Here is a 12,701-nt window from a genome sequence, read left to right on the forward strand (position 1 = left end):
CTTTAACAGAACATCAGTCTAATGGAAAGCAGACTTTCCAGTTTATTTTTTTTTTGTAGAGACAGTCTCACTTTATGGCCCTCGGTAGAGTGCCGTGGCATCACACAGCTCACAGCAACCTCCAACTCCTGGGCTTAAGCGATTCTCTTGCCTCAGCCTCCCGAGCAGCTGGGACTACAGGCGCCCGCCACAACGCCCGGCTATTTTTTGGTTGCAGTTTGGCCGGGGCCGGGTTTGAACCCGCCACCCTCGGTATATGGGGCCGGCGCCTTACCGACTGAGCCACAGGCGCCGCCCACTTTCCAGTTTATTTTAAATAAAAGGATAATACGTTATATCTGGCACCTACAGAATAAAAGTAAATCTTTTGTGTGGGACATTAAAGTTTCCTTTGTAAGCCCCTCTTCACATAACCCTTCCTAATCAGCCCCTCTTGGAATTTACATTCTGGAAAAACTGAGCTGTACCTAGTTACTCAGGTTTCATTCTAACTTAACAAATATCACTGTGGCCTGTTAAGTTCTAAACACTATGTGCCCAGATATGACAATGAAAAAGTTGTATCATCTGCCCTCCTGGACAGCAGTGTCTAGTGTGGGAGACCGGCCAGGAAGCAGCAGAGACAATTTAACATGGTAAGTGCCTAATGGGAGATAATGAAAGTGACAGAAGCACCTGGCTGGGTCTGAGTATGGGCAAGGAGGATTCTAGGTTAACAAAAGTTGATTTTGAGAGAAGAATGGGAGTCATCCAGGCAGAGATAGGGAGAGGGTATTTCAAGCAAAGGGAAAATATGCAAAAAGGACCAGAGACGAACAAGATTGGGGTGCAAACTGGAAAGTAAAGGAGTTCAGGAATTCATCGCAATGATGGAGTTTTGGAAGTGGGTGGAGAATAGCAATAACTAAGGCTGTAGAGAGGAGCAGAGCCTGAATTACCAGGGACCTTGTACACCAGGTTGAGAAGTTGGACTTAGCCCTGAGCACAACGGGGAAGCCCTGGAGGCTGGAGACCAGGAGGCCAGCTGGGTGGCTATTGCAGTAAGTCAGGAGTAAACGGCAAGGCAATGCAACTGGAAAGGCGAGAATGGATCAAAGCATAAAGGCAGAGGTGGCGTGGGCAGGCTTTGAGTTTGGTCAGATATGAGCCATAAAGGAGAAGGGCCTATTGGGATGCTGCCCTACTGCTCTGTGAATGCCTCTGCTGCCCCAGCAGCCTGTGCTGACCTCCCTTATGCTTGCATTTCGGTTATCTGATCATGCTTGTCCTCCACTAGGCCACGGGCTATTGAGGGCAGACGGTTGTTTCATCTTTGTATGAATAACTGCCTGGCACTTAGGAAGCACCTGATAACTTTTGATGAACCAAAATAAGTATTCATATTTTACAGAAATGTACAGTTGTCATATTAGATCTAAGAAAATCAAGTCTTTAACTTTAAAAAAAAATTAACAAAGCATAATAACTTCCAAAGAACTGCTTTCTCTCTATGTGAGAAGGTAATCTTGCCATTCTTAGTGTAATTAGGTGTTTAAAATATTTTCTCACAGGTAGAGTATTTGTCCATGAATGGGCTCATCTACGATGGGGAGTATTTAATGAGTATAATAACGACCAGAAATTCTACTTATCCAATGGAAAAAACAAACCAGTGGCGTATGTATATTCTGATTTAACTTTTCACTAATTATTTTCAATTGAACCTATTTTTTTCCTTGAATTGATTACTTTAAAAAATATGAGCCTCCTGTCTTACTTTCTACATCTTACAAACTACATCTAATAACATTACTGCTTAGTTCTTTTTTTCTCAGATTTCCACAAAAGTGACACTTTTGCTTACTTTACAAGTACATCAATTAATTGAACTCTTCATTCTTTAGCTATAAATTATTTGCACCTTTTTTTCAAGGGTACTAACTCTAATAAATTTAGAGGTGCTATGGTCAGTGTTTCCATCATCCTGGGGGAGAATCAGTGACATAAGCAGGCCTGGTGGGGCTCTTCAGTGCCTAGAGGGCAGAATGATACCTGTGGACTCCATCAGTACGTAGGGCTCTGGGAAGGATGGAACTTATCTGAAAATCGATCCAAAAATGCTACCAGTTTGAATTAAACCATGTATGATGTCAGCAGAAATCAAACCAAACACCTGGAAAGTACCCTTGGCTGCCGTGACTTGACGGGCATGTTCTTGCAAGCTTTAGTTTCAGTACGTATAAACTGCTTTAGTAGGAACATAAGTGATGGGAAACTTTCCAGTTTATTTTAAAGAGCATAATTCAGATGCTAAAACCCGATAGAAAGAATGAAACAAAATTCTGTAGATTCAGCTCACTAAAAAGATAGGGCAAAGATTTTAAATGAAAGGATAATAAATTACCTCTAGAAGAGTTAAGGGAACAACAAACGCACTAAGGCCAAGTAGGATGTCTTCCAGAAATCTGAAAATGTTTCAGTATTAGTTAAGTATGGGGTGGCCATAAAGTTCCTTTGCAATTTAACATTCAGCTGAACCAATTTTAACAGACCATTTAACTCTGCACACGAACTTTATGTAGTTAATATAGTACACCAAACAAAGAAGAAAAATAAATGATTATTCTAATACATTCTCAAAAGAAACTTGATAGGAGTATACATTTGTTTCTGAGGTAAAAGACAACCACCTCTTTTTAAAGAACAGAAATTGGTGCCACACCCGCTCCATTTCTGGGTCCAGTCTTGCTTTCTTGCTGGCTCATAAAGGAGAAGCACTCAGCTTTGGTTCACTTACTGTCTTGACTTGACACAATTGTTTCAAAAGGGGCTGCACTAGATCTTGGCTTGGCTTGTTTCCCAAAGAGCATTACTGCTCTCCATTTTCCCCTTTCTTTCTTTCTTTCTTTTTTTTTTTTAATTGTTGGGGACTCATTAAGAGTACAAGAAACCAGGTTACACTGATTGCATTTGTTAGGTAAAGTCCCTCTTACAATTGTGCCTTGCCCCCAAAAGATGTGTCACACATGGAGACCCCACCCCTCTCCCTCCTTCCCTCTCTCTTCTCTTCCTTTCCCCCACTCCCCTCCGGCCATCTCTCTCTCTCTCTCTGCTCTCTTTCCCCCACCCCCCACCGTGTCCTTAATTGTCAGTAATTGAATACATATGATTCGTGCTTCTCCATTCTTGTGATGCTTTACTAAGAATAATGTCTTCCACTTCCATCCAGGTTAATACAAAGGCTGTAAAGTCTCCATTTTTTAATGGCTGAATAGTATTCCATGGTGTACATATACCACAGCTTGTTAATCCATTCCTGGGTTGCGGGACATTTAGGCTGTTTCCACATTTTGGCAATTGTAAATTGAGCTGCAATAAACAGTCTAGTGCAAGTGTCCTTATGATAAAAGGATTTTTTTCCCTAAGAAAGGAAATAGCAGAGGATATTAACAACTGGAAGAACATAACCATCCTCATGGCTGGGAAGAACCAGAAAAAACCTCGTATAGCTAAGGCAATTCTTACTAATAACAAAGCTGGGGGCATCAGCATACCAGACTTTAGGCTGTACTACAAGGCCATAGTGGTCAAGACTGCATGATATTGGCACAAAAATAGAGACATAGACATTTGGAATCGAAAAAACTAGGAAATGAAGCTAACATCTTACAACCACCTAATCTTCGATAAACCAAACAAGAACATACACTGGGGGAAAGACTCCCTATTCAATAAATGGTGCTGGGAGAACTGGATATCCACATGTAAAAGACTGAAACTGGACCTACACTTTTCTCCACTCACAAAAATTGATTCAAGATGGATAAAGGACTTAAATTTAAGGCATGAAATGATAAAAATCCTCAAAGAAAGCATAGGAAAAACACTGGAAGATATTGGCCTGGGGAAAGACTTTATGAGAAGACTTCTGTGGTAATCACAACAAAAAAAATAAACAAATGGGACTTAATTAAACTGAAAAGCTTCTGTACAGCTAAGGAGACAAAAACCAAAGCAAACAGACAACCTACACAATGGGAAAGGATAGTTGCATATTTTGAATCAGACAAAAGCTTGATATCTAGGATCTATAGAGAACTCAAATTAATCCACATGAAAAAAGCCAAGAATCCTATACATCAATGGGGAAGAGAAATGAATAGAACTTTCTATAAGGAAGACAGACGAATGGCTAGCAAACATAAAAAATGCTCAACGTCCCTAATTATTAGAGAAATGCAAATCAAAATCACCCTGAGATATCATCTAACCCCAGCAAGAACGGCCCATATCACAAAATCTCAAAACTGCAGATGCTGACGTGGATGTGCAGAGAAAGGAACACTTTTACACTGCTGGTGGGACTGCAAACTAGTACAACCTTTTTGGAAGGAAGTTGGAGAAACCTCAAAGAACTCAAGCTAGACCTCCCATTTGATCCTGAAATCCCATTACTGGGCATCTACCCAGAAGGAAAAAAATCCTTTTATCATTTTTCCCTTTCTTTATTGCATTCAAGCTCTGTCTGCTTGGTCCATTCCCATTCTACTACCCCTTGTTGTTGGATCCCTTCAGGCAAAAGTAGCCAGTGAGCTCACTGCTGCCTCCTAGACTCATGTACCGTCTACCAGATTCCCTCAGCCTGCACACTCTGCTCTTCATGGACCACAGCCCAGGGGAACTTCTCTGACCTGATCATAGATTGGTTTGCCCTCTCAAATCTCAGTCTAGGACCACCATTCTAAAACTGACATCTGCCTTTCCCACTCTCTTGTCTAAGCTTTTGAACAGTCAGGCATTTATTCCCTAAAGAGAAAGACTGATTAGTGCATAATCATTCTTCTTACAGATATTCTAGAGATAGTCTAGAAATAGATAGCATGATATTCCTTCCACAGATAAGATAGGATTTCCTCTTCAAAAGTTTATTACAATGTACTAATATGTATTGCTCCTCATCCTCCAAACTTTTTTGTTCGTTTTAAGGCCGAAAACCAATCACAAAAATGACACATGGCCCACAACAGGTTGCTTCTTTAATATGATACTGAACATCTCCTGAAGCCACTGGTCCACTCAGATTTAATAAGGAAACACTAGAGACATTCCCAAGAATAAAATAAGGATGGCTGCTCTGGCCACAATGATAGAACCTTGTTTAGGAAATTATACCCAATGCAAAAATGCATGACACTGGGGAGGTAAAACAAGGGCTGCTGGAAAGGAAGAGAGAAAATGTCTTTGACACAAATCCTTTGTGGTCCACTTAGAAAACTCAAGGGAATAAACTGAAATTAAAATTGATAAGGAATGTCAGTAATGTGACCAGATACAAACTAAATATTCAAATTACTTTTCCACATAGCAATAATCAGTTCAAAAACATAATGGGAAAAAATGCTTCCCTCAAGATAGTAATTAAAGGCATGATAAAAGTAGGAAAAACTACAAAATGCAGAAGACATATTTTAAGAAAAGTATAAAATCCTTCTAAAGTATTAAAAAAAAACCCACCAATATAAATTGAGAGATTTTCAATTTACGGGAGATATAAATTCAACCAAAATTAATTATACATTTATAGGTTTTATGAAATTCTAATCAAAACTACATCCATTTTGACCTTGTTTTAAAAATCTTACAGTTTATTTAGTAGATAGTATCTAAGATCATTTTTTAAAAAGTAGTAATGAAAGGCCTTTTGCTTATCAAATTTAAATAAACTATAAAACTGCATTAATTAAAATAATATGAACTGACAGACCTTTACATGTATAATTAATTTACTATTTAATGTAGGTAGAATTACAAATCTGTGAAGAAATAATTTCTTAAAATATTAAACAATTTTAACTGTGTGAAAAAATTAATTGGATAGGCTCATTAAAAATGAACAAAAATCATAAGGAAAACTAGATGATATTTAAGAGTGTCAAATCCCTATATATCAAAGTTCTTTCTATGCATTTGTGCATTGGGAAAAACAGCTAAAAGAATGATAACTGTTGATTACTGGCTACATATAAATTAAAAATGTTGTTGCACACAAACCAAAAATAAACGAAATTAAAAGGCCAAAACTGGAAAAAGATATTTGCCAAAACCTTTTTAAAAAGCTTTTAGAAGTTTAGTAGTGTAATGCATAAAAAAACTTTTGAAAATAAATAAAACAATTAACAGCCTAATAGGAAAATAGACAAAGGAGAAGATTAAATAATTCACACAAGAAGAAATAAAAATGGCCAATAATGTGTAAAAATATTCTTACCTGACAATGTAAGTTACCGTCACCGGGATGAAAGCTCTCAAAAATGGTTGTAAGAAGCATAAAATGGGGCACCTTTTCTTTAAAGCAATTTGGGTGACACATATCAGATCTCTAAAACATTTTATTTCTTAACCCAATGATTTCATGTTCAAAAATCTATTTTAAGAATATGATAGCTATATGAATAGACTTTAAAATGTCCAAACTTTTGGATCTGATCGTTTACTCTGGGAATCAGTCATGTGGCAAATTTGAAAATATAGTCAAAATTGTGAAATTTTGTATATTCATTGATATTTTATTTGTAGTGCTGACAAATTGGAAGGGAAAACTAAATTAAGTAGATTAGGCTAAATTCACATTATAGTATCAAAAGAGGTAAAATTGTTAAAACCACATTTTGAAAAAGTATTAATATACTAATTTTAAAATAGACTAAATTTTTAAAAGCAAGAAGCAAAGCTGTACTCATATGCACGATGTTACATTGATACATTGAGAAGGAAACGCTTCATTTCTAATGTGAGACATGAGGGTTTTTTCTTTTCTTTCTTATAATTTCATTATTTTCCGAATTTTCCATAGTGTTCATCTATCATGTATATATTCAAAACTATAATTAAACAATAAGATGTGGGAGGAAAGTATTCCAGTTATAATAGCAACAACATATAATATATACTTTGCACACATACAAGGACTATGCAACACCATATGAAATAAACTAATGAGAAAAGACAAATAGAAAATGTCAGCAAATTTTTAGGGGGAAAACAAATAGGGGCTCCAGATTTTCTAAGTAAAAATGAAGAGAATAGACATGGATGTACCTGAGGCTTTGGTCCAGATTAATGCTAACAGCTGCCATGTAAACCAGACCCAGCTTTTCTGCTGCATAAAAATACATTCTAATACCATTTTGGGAGACCCTCAGATACTTTCTGGCAAATAGAAATGACTATGATAAAAAATGTAATACTTTTTCTACATCACAGTATGTATTTGTTTCTTGGACTGTAAGAGGAAATCATAGAAAAGCAATCTTTCAGAAAAGAAAGAGCTCTCGCCAAGCTCAGAGTCTGACCCTTTGAAATGATTACATCACCTAAACAGCTAACCTTTATATATTTTCAGATGTTCAGCAGCTATTGATGGTGTAAATAAAGTATATAAGTGTCAAGGGGGCAGCTGTGTCACCAAACCATGCAAAATCGACAAATTAACAGGACTATACGAAAAGGATTGCAGGTTTTTACCCAAAAGCCACCAGACGGAGAAGGCTTCCATAATGTTTGCACAAAGCATTGATTCTGTAAGTACACTGTTATTTGTTTTCTTCTAGATTCATGAATTTAATGAAGTTTTACTGCAGGTGCTCCAAGGGAGAATCAAATTTTAGAGACAGCATCAGTGAGTAACTGGTTCTCTGTAGGAAAAGCCGGGAGTACAAAATCAGGGATAAAGTCCCATCTTCTTCCCTTTACCCTTCTCAAGTCCATTCTTTCTTCTCCATCATCTTCCTCTCACTCCATTTTAGTTTAAGCGCTTAAAATTATTTCAAACCCACTTAAAGGCATACAGGCACACAAATTCTTGCTTAAAATACTTGACTAACTATCCATATTGATACTAAATATGTAGAACAGTCAATTTTCACGGAAGAAGATTAAACGCAGCAGTTAGCTGACTTTTGTGGAATCCCCATTATCCTCCAGTCTCTTACAGAAAATTATGTTTTACTTTTAGAATGGAGGGTGAAACAACTTTCAAGAGCCTATGAATAATAATTTGGCATAAGTTTTGAAAATGTGATGCACCATGATTCACCAGGCCTATCCTTCAATGTGGCTGTGTAGTCCATTCTCAGACCTATTCAGACACTTCCATAAGGGGCCAAGATTAAAATTTTCAAATTTTAAAACAGCCACAGGGTTAAATTTGAGGCATAGCCAGGCTTGGGAACTTCTGCCTGGGGTTTACATAAAAGTTTTTCAGGTTCCTTTTCTAAAAAGTAGTCATACTGATAATGGAAACGTTACCAAATAGAAAAACCTAAAAATTCAAATAAAGAGAAAAATAAGTGTTAAACAGCTGGTGATAACTTTCTAAGTTAGCAGAATTCCAGATATTTAAAAATTTGTAATTAAAGGATAACACTGTAAAGTCACTGAAAGAGCTAGGTTATTTCTCCTGTGTAAACTGTACCGTTTTCTAATCCCCGCAAACGCTAGGCATATAAACACTAACAAGTGTTATATAAAGAGGGGAAGGAGCCAGGATTTACTGGCTGTGTTAGTATTGACTCTATGACATGAATGTAATTCTTACATATCACCCTTTCTTAGATGAAAAAACCTGAAGTGAGGCCGGGCGCAATGGCTCACACCTATAATTTCGTTATATTCCTGGGAGGCCAAGGTGGGTGGATTGCCTGAGCTCATGGGTTCAAGACCAGCCTGAGCCAGAGTGAGACCCAATCTCTAAAAATAACCAGGTGTTGTGGCAGGCGCCTGTAATCCCAGCTACCAGGGAGGCTGAGGCAAGAGAATCGCTTATGCCCAAGAATTTGAGGTTGCTGTGAGCTGCGACACCACAGCACTCTACTAAGTGTGACAAAGTAAGACTCTATCTCAAAAAAAAAAAAAAAAAAGAAAGGAGCGGGGCCTGTGGCTCAAGGCGTAGGGCGCCAGTCCCATATGCCGGAGGTGGCGGGTTCAAACCCAGCCCTGGCCAAAAAAACACACAAAAAAAAAAAAAAAAAAAAAGAAAGAAAGAAAGAAAAAAAAAAACCTGAAGTGCAAACAGGTTAAGCTTACTCTAAAAAACAGCAAGTTTATATTGAGTTTTTATTATGTATTAGACACTGGGCTAAATTTTAAGGAAGACAAATTTAATAAGATTTCTTACACAGGAGGTCTTACAGTTCAACACGTGCATTACAGTATTAAAGTTTTCTCAGGGTACTGTAGAGGCCACAGCAAGTCGAATGGAAATTCTTTGGGGGAAGAGTAGAAAATAATAAAATATTTTGGAAGTGACCTTTTGGCTGAAACATAGAGTTTACAATGCAGAAGACAGGAGAAGAGAAAGTTCATCATCAAGTGGGTGTCGTGAGCAAAGGCAGAGAGATAAAAAAGCCTGCCAAGTCTGAGAACTTACATGCTATTGTGGGGAAAATTAAGGGCTTAGAATATACAGCCAGAAAGAGGATGGGGAGTGGAGAAAAATCTGAATTGTGGAGATTGCTGTTTACTGTACTAGCAAGTCTGGACTGTAGTGTATGAGCAGTCAAGAGCCACCGAATAATGTTAAGTAGAGGATAAGATGAAAGACTCCTCAGGCAGCTGTGAATGGGGCCAATTGGAGGGAAAGCAGGAAGGAAAAGTCAGATAGGAGACTGCAGTCATCTGAGGGATGGACCCGGAGGGTTCAGATGATGGAGATTCCATTAGAAATGGAGAAAGATAATGAAATGTATTGATCCCAGCTACTCTGTAGGGAAAACTCTCTGTTTCTTGATTTGGATGATTAGTGGTAACATAAAGTTAGGATATATGTGAGGAAGGAGGGCAGATTGGAAAAAGGTGATGAGGTCAGTCATGGACATGTAGGGTCTGGAGAGTCTCTGAAACATCCAGGGATATTTTGGAGAGAGCTGGAATGTTGGCTGTTGGAAGGTTGGAAGGCTGCATGCTGGTAAGTGAGAGGGAAGTAAAGAAGTGAGAGGTGGTATAAGGATAGAGATAAGTTGGAACCAGGAGAAGGTGGCTGAGGAGGCTTTAAGAGAACAGTGATGGCTTGATAGGGTAAATTCAGGAAGTAGGAAAGAAGCCACCTAGAGCGGGTGAACGGATTTCTGGGGAGCATTAAAAATCCAGTGAGATTGAATCAGACACTGTGAATTTCCCTCACAGGGCTGTACAGTGATGGTGCGATTGAGCCAAGGTTATGGGTTAGCAGAGCAGACTGGGGAGAAGGGCAGGGTATAAAAATACAGTAGAAGCTCCACAGTTGACCACCTCTCTACACTGACAACCTCCTTAAAATTGACCTACTTTCCACAGACTGGACACACACCACATGTACATATCAGTGCAGGAGGCCGAGTTCCTTATGTTGACCACCTCCATAGGTTGACCAGTTTGTTATGTTCCCTTGGGTGGTCAAGTAAACAGACTTCTACTGTAGTTTAGATGTGGGATTTAAAATGTTGGAATCAAATTAATAGCTATTTTAACAAGTATTTTACCTTTATCATACTATTTTAATGATAATTTCAGGTGGTTGAATTCTGTACAGAAAAAAACCATAATAAAGAAGCCCCAAATCTACAAAACCAACGATGCAATCTCCGAAGCACGTGGGAAGTGATCCGTGATTCTGATGACTTTAAGACAACCACTCCTATGACAACACAGCCACCCACGCCCACCTTCTCATTGCTGCAGATTGGACAAAGAATTCTGTGCCTCGTCCTTGATAAGTCTGGAAGCATGGCGGTATGTTCAATGGTCCCTGGTCTTCTGGTTGCTGGTCACAGATCTGAGTCTGATGCACCCTAGACTATGGCTTGAATCCTATCAGGAATGAACATGACTTGAGGATCAGAACACTATAACAATAATGTTGCCTTCAGAAGCGCCCACCTCAACTTTGTCCAACTAAGATTCAGCAGTCAACCATCTCATTTGCCAAATTAAATTAATTTTCACTGTATGAGCAAAATTCTAATGAATTACATAAGCTTAACATTTTCTATGTTTCACTGACAATATATATATGTTTATAGGTCTATAGTCCGAAACAGGATTTATCCAGAATTATTACTAAAGCATTGAACTTTAATGATTGTATAATCCGGTTTTATCTTTAGATAGTTATAGAAAAGCCCTAAAATTCTACCCAAAGATGCTGCTAAATGTGAATGAAAAATTTTCCCCTATAGAAGGTTCTGTCTTATATAAGCTTATTGTCATTTACCCTACATTGAGGCCACCACTTCCAAATCCCCTCTAGCCTGTTATTAGTTATCTGTTCTTTATCTAAACCCAACCTGATCGATTTTCTTCTCTTCTCCATTTAGAATGATAACCGTCTTAAAAGACTGAATCAAGCTGCCAAACTTTTCCTGCTACAGACGGTTGAGCAGGAATCCTGGGTTGGGATGGTGACGTTTGACAGTGCTGCCCATGTACAAAGTCAACTCAGACAGATAAAAAGTGTCAGTGACAGAGACACACTCATCAAAAGCTTGCCCACAGTGGCTTCGGGAGGGACCTCCATCTGCTCCGGGCTTCGATCAGCATTCACTGTGAGACACGCTCTTCTACTGTCGTTTTCCAGTGTTTGAACTCTGTGTTTCCTAAGAAATTTCCATTTCAGGTGTTTCCATTCATGCCTAGTGTCTAAGGCATAACCAAGGGCAGAGCAATGGTTCAAAGGATACAGAGACACCAGGCTCCAAATCCATCGTTAACTCATTTATGTTTTTGTGCTTTTCTGAATCGGGGTGCTCCTGCTTTTCTGTGTGTATATCGGAATGTTCGTGGTGTGTCTTCCACATGCCACGTTCTGTGCTAGGCTCTGAGAATATCATAAGGGTCAAACAGGCCCCAGATCTCCTGTCATGGAGCTCATCATCTTCCTGGGGGAGATGCAGTTAACTGCACAATAGCACCAATAAGGGTACAGTCACAAACTGCTCTGCACGCTGGGAAGGAACATGCACAAGGGCAGGCGACAGCATCACCTGCGTGAATGGAAAGACCCAGGAGTCTGGTTAAGTTCTGAGGCACCCCACACTTCTGGGGGTGCTGGACCTCCTTTTGGGAAACCAAATGGTTTATGTGTAGAAAGAGGAGGTCTTAGGAATTGTTACGGTGAGTGTGTCGGAGCCTTATCTAGAGATCTTCTCTGACCATCCAATCTCATCATCCCTCTACGTAGACACCATGTCTCCCCATTTGTAACAAAATTAAGTAAAAATTCCCCTATCTAATATTTAAAATCTAGCCTGATATAGCCCCTACCATTCCAAGGCTTGAGCACCAGGGACTCCCTTTCAGGTATCTTGTGGTTTTTTGTTTGTTTGTATCAAATTAATATGAGGGTACAAATTTTAAGATTCCATTGTTCTCATTTCCAGGGTAAAGTCCCAGTTGTAAGAGAGCCCCTCACCCAGGGGGTGTGTAATGCCTCACCCCTCCCCTCTTCACTCCCCTTCCTCCCCCTGCCCTTGTATTAGACTATATCTGTGTTTTATTGTTCATATCAGCATTGGGTATCTTGTGCTTAAGTGAATTGGGTCACCTGTCCTTCAGAGCTTCTACACCGTTGCCAGGCTGGCTCCTCACCAAGAGTGCTTTCTCTATCCTTCTTTGCACCTCAAATCACATTCCTTCTTTAAAGACATGTCACAGACACCACCTATTTCTTAACATCTTTCCTGATCCTT

At 39.0% G+C, this 12,701-nt stretch overlaps 1 protein-coding gene across 1 annotated transcript in view; it reads left to right on the forward strand.

Annotated features, from left to right (window-relative positions):
- Positions 1 to 12,701, forward strand: part of CLCA1 (chloride channel accessory 1) — a 32,893-nt gene that overhangs the window by 6,697 nt on the left and 13,495 nt on the right. The window contains exons 4-7 of the mRNA XM_053592807.1: positions 1,551 to 1,656; positions 7,382 to 7,559; positions 10,528 to 10,746; positions 11,331 to 11,558. Of these exons, the coding sequence (XP_053448782.1) occupies positions 1,551 to 1,656; positions 7,382 to 7,559; positions 10,528 to 10,746; positions 11,331 to 11,558 (731 nt within the window). The remainder of the gene's footprint in view (positions 1 to 1,550; positions 1,657 to 7,381; positions 7,560 to 10,527; positions 10,747 to 11,330; positions 11,559 to 12,701) is intronic.

This window comes from Nycticebus coucang, chromosome 5 (genome assembly GCF_027406575.1).
Source record: "Nycticebus coucang isolate mNycCou1 chromosome 5, mNycCou1.pri, whole genome shotgun sequence".
NCBI classification, from domain to species: domain Eukaryota; kingdom Metazoa; phylum Chordata; class Mammalia; order Primates; family Lorisidae; genus Nycticebus; species Nycticebus coucang.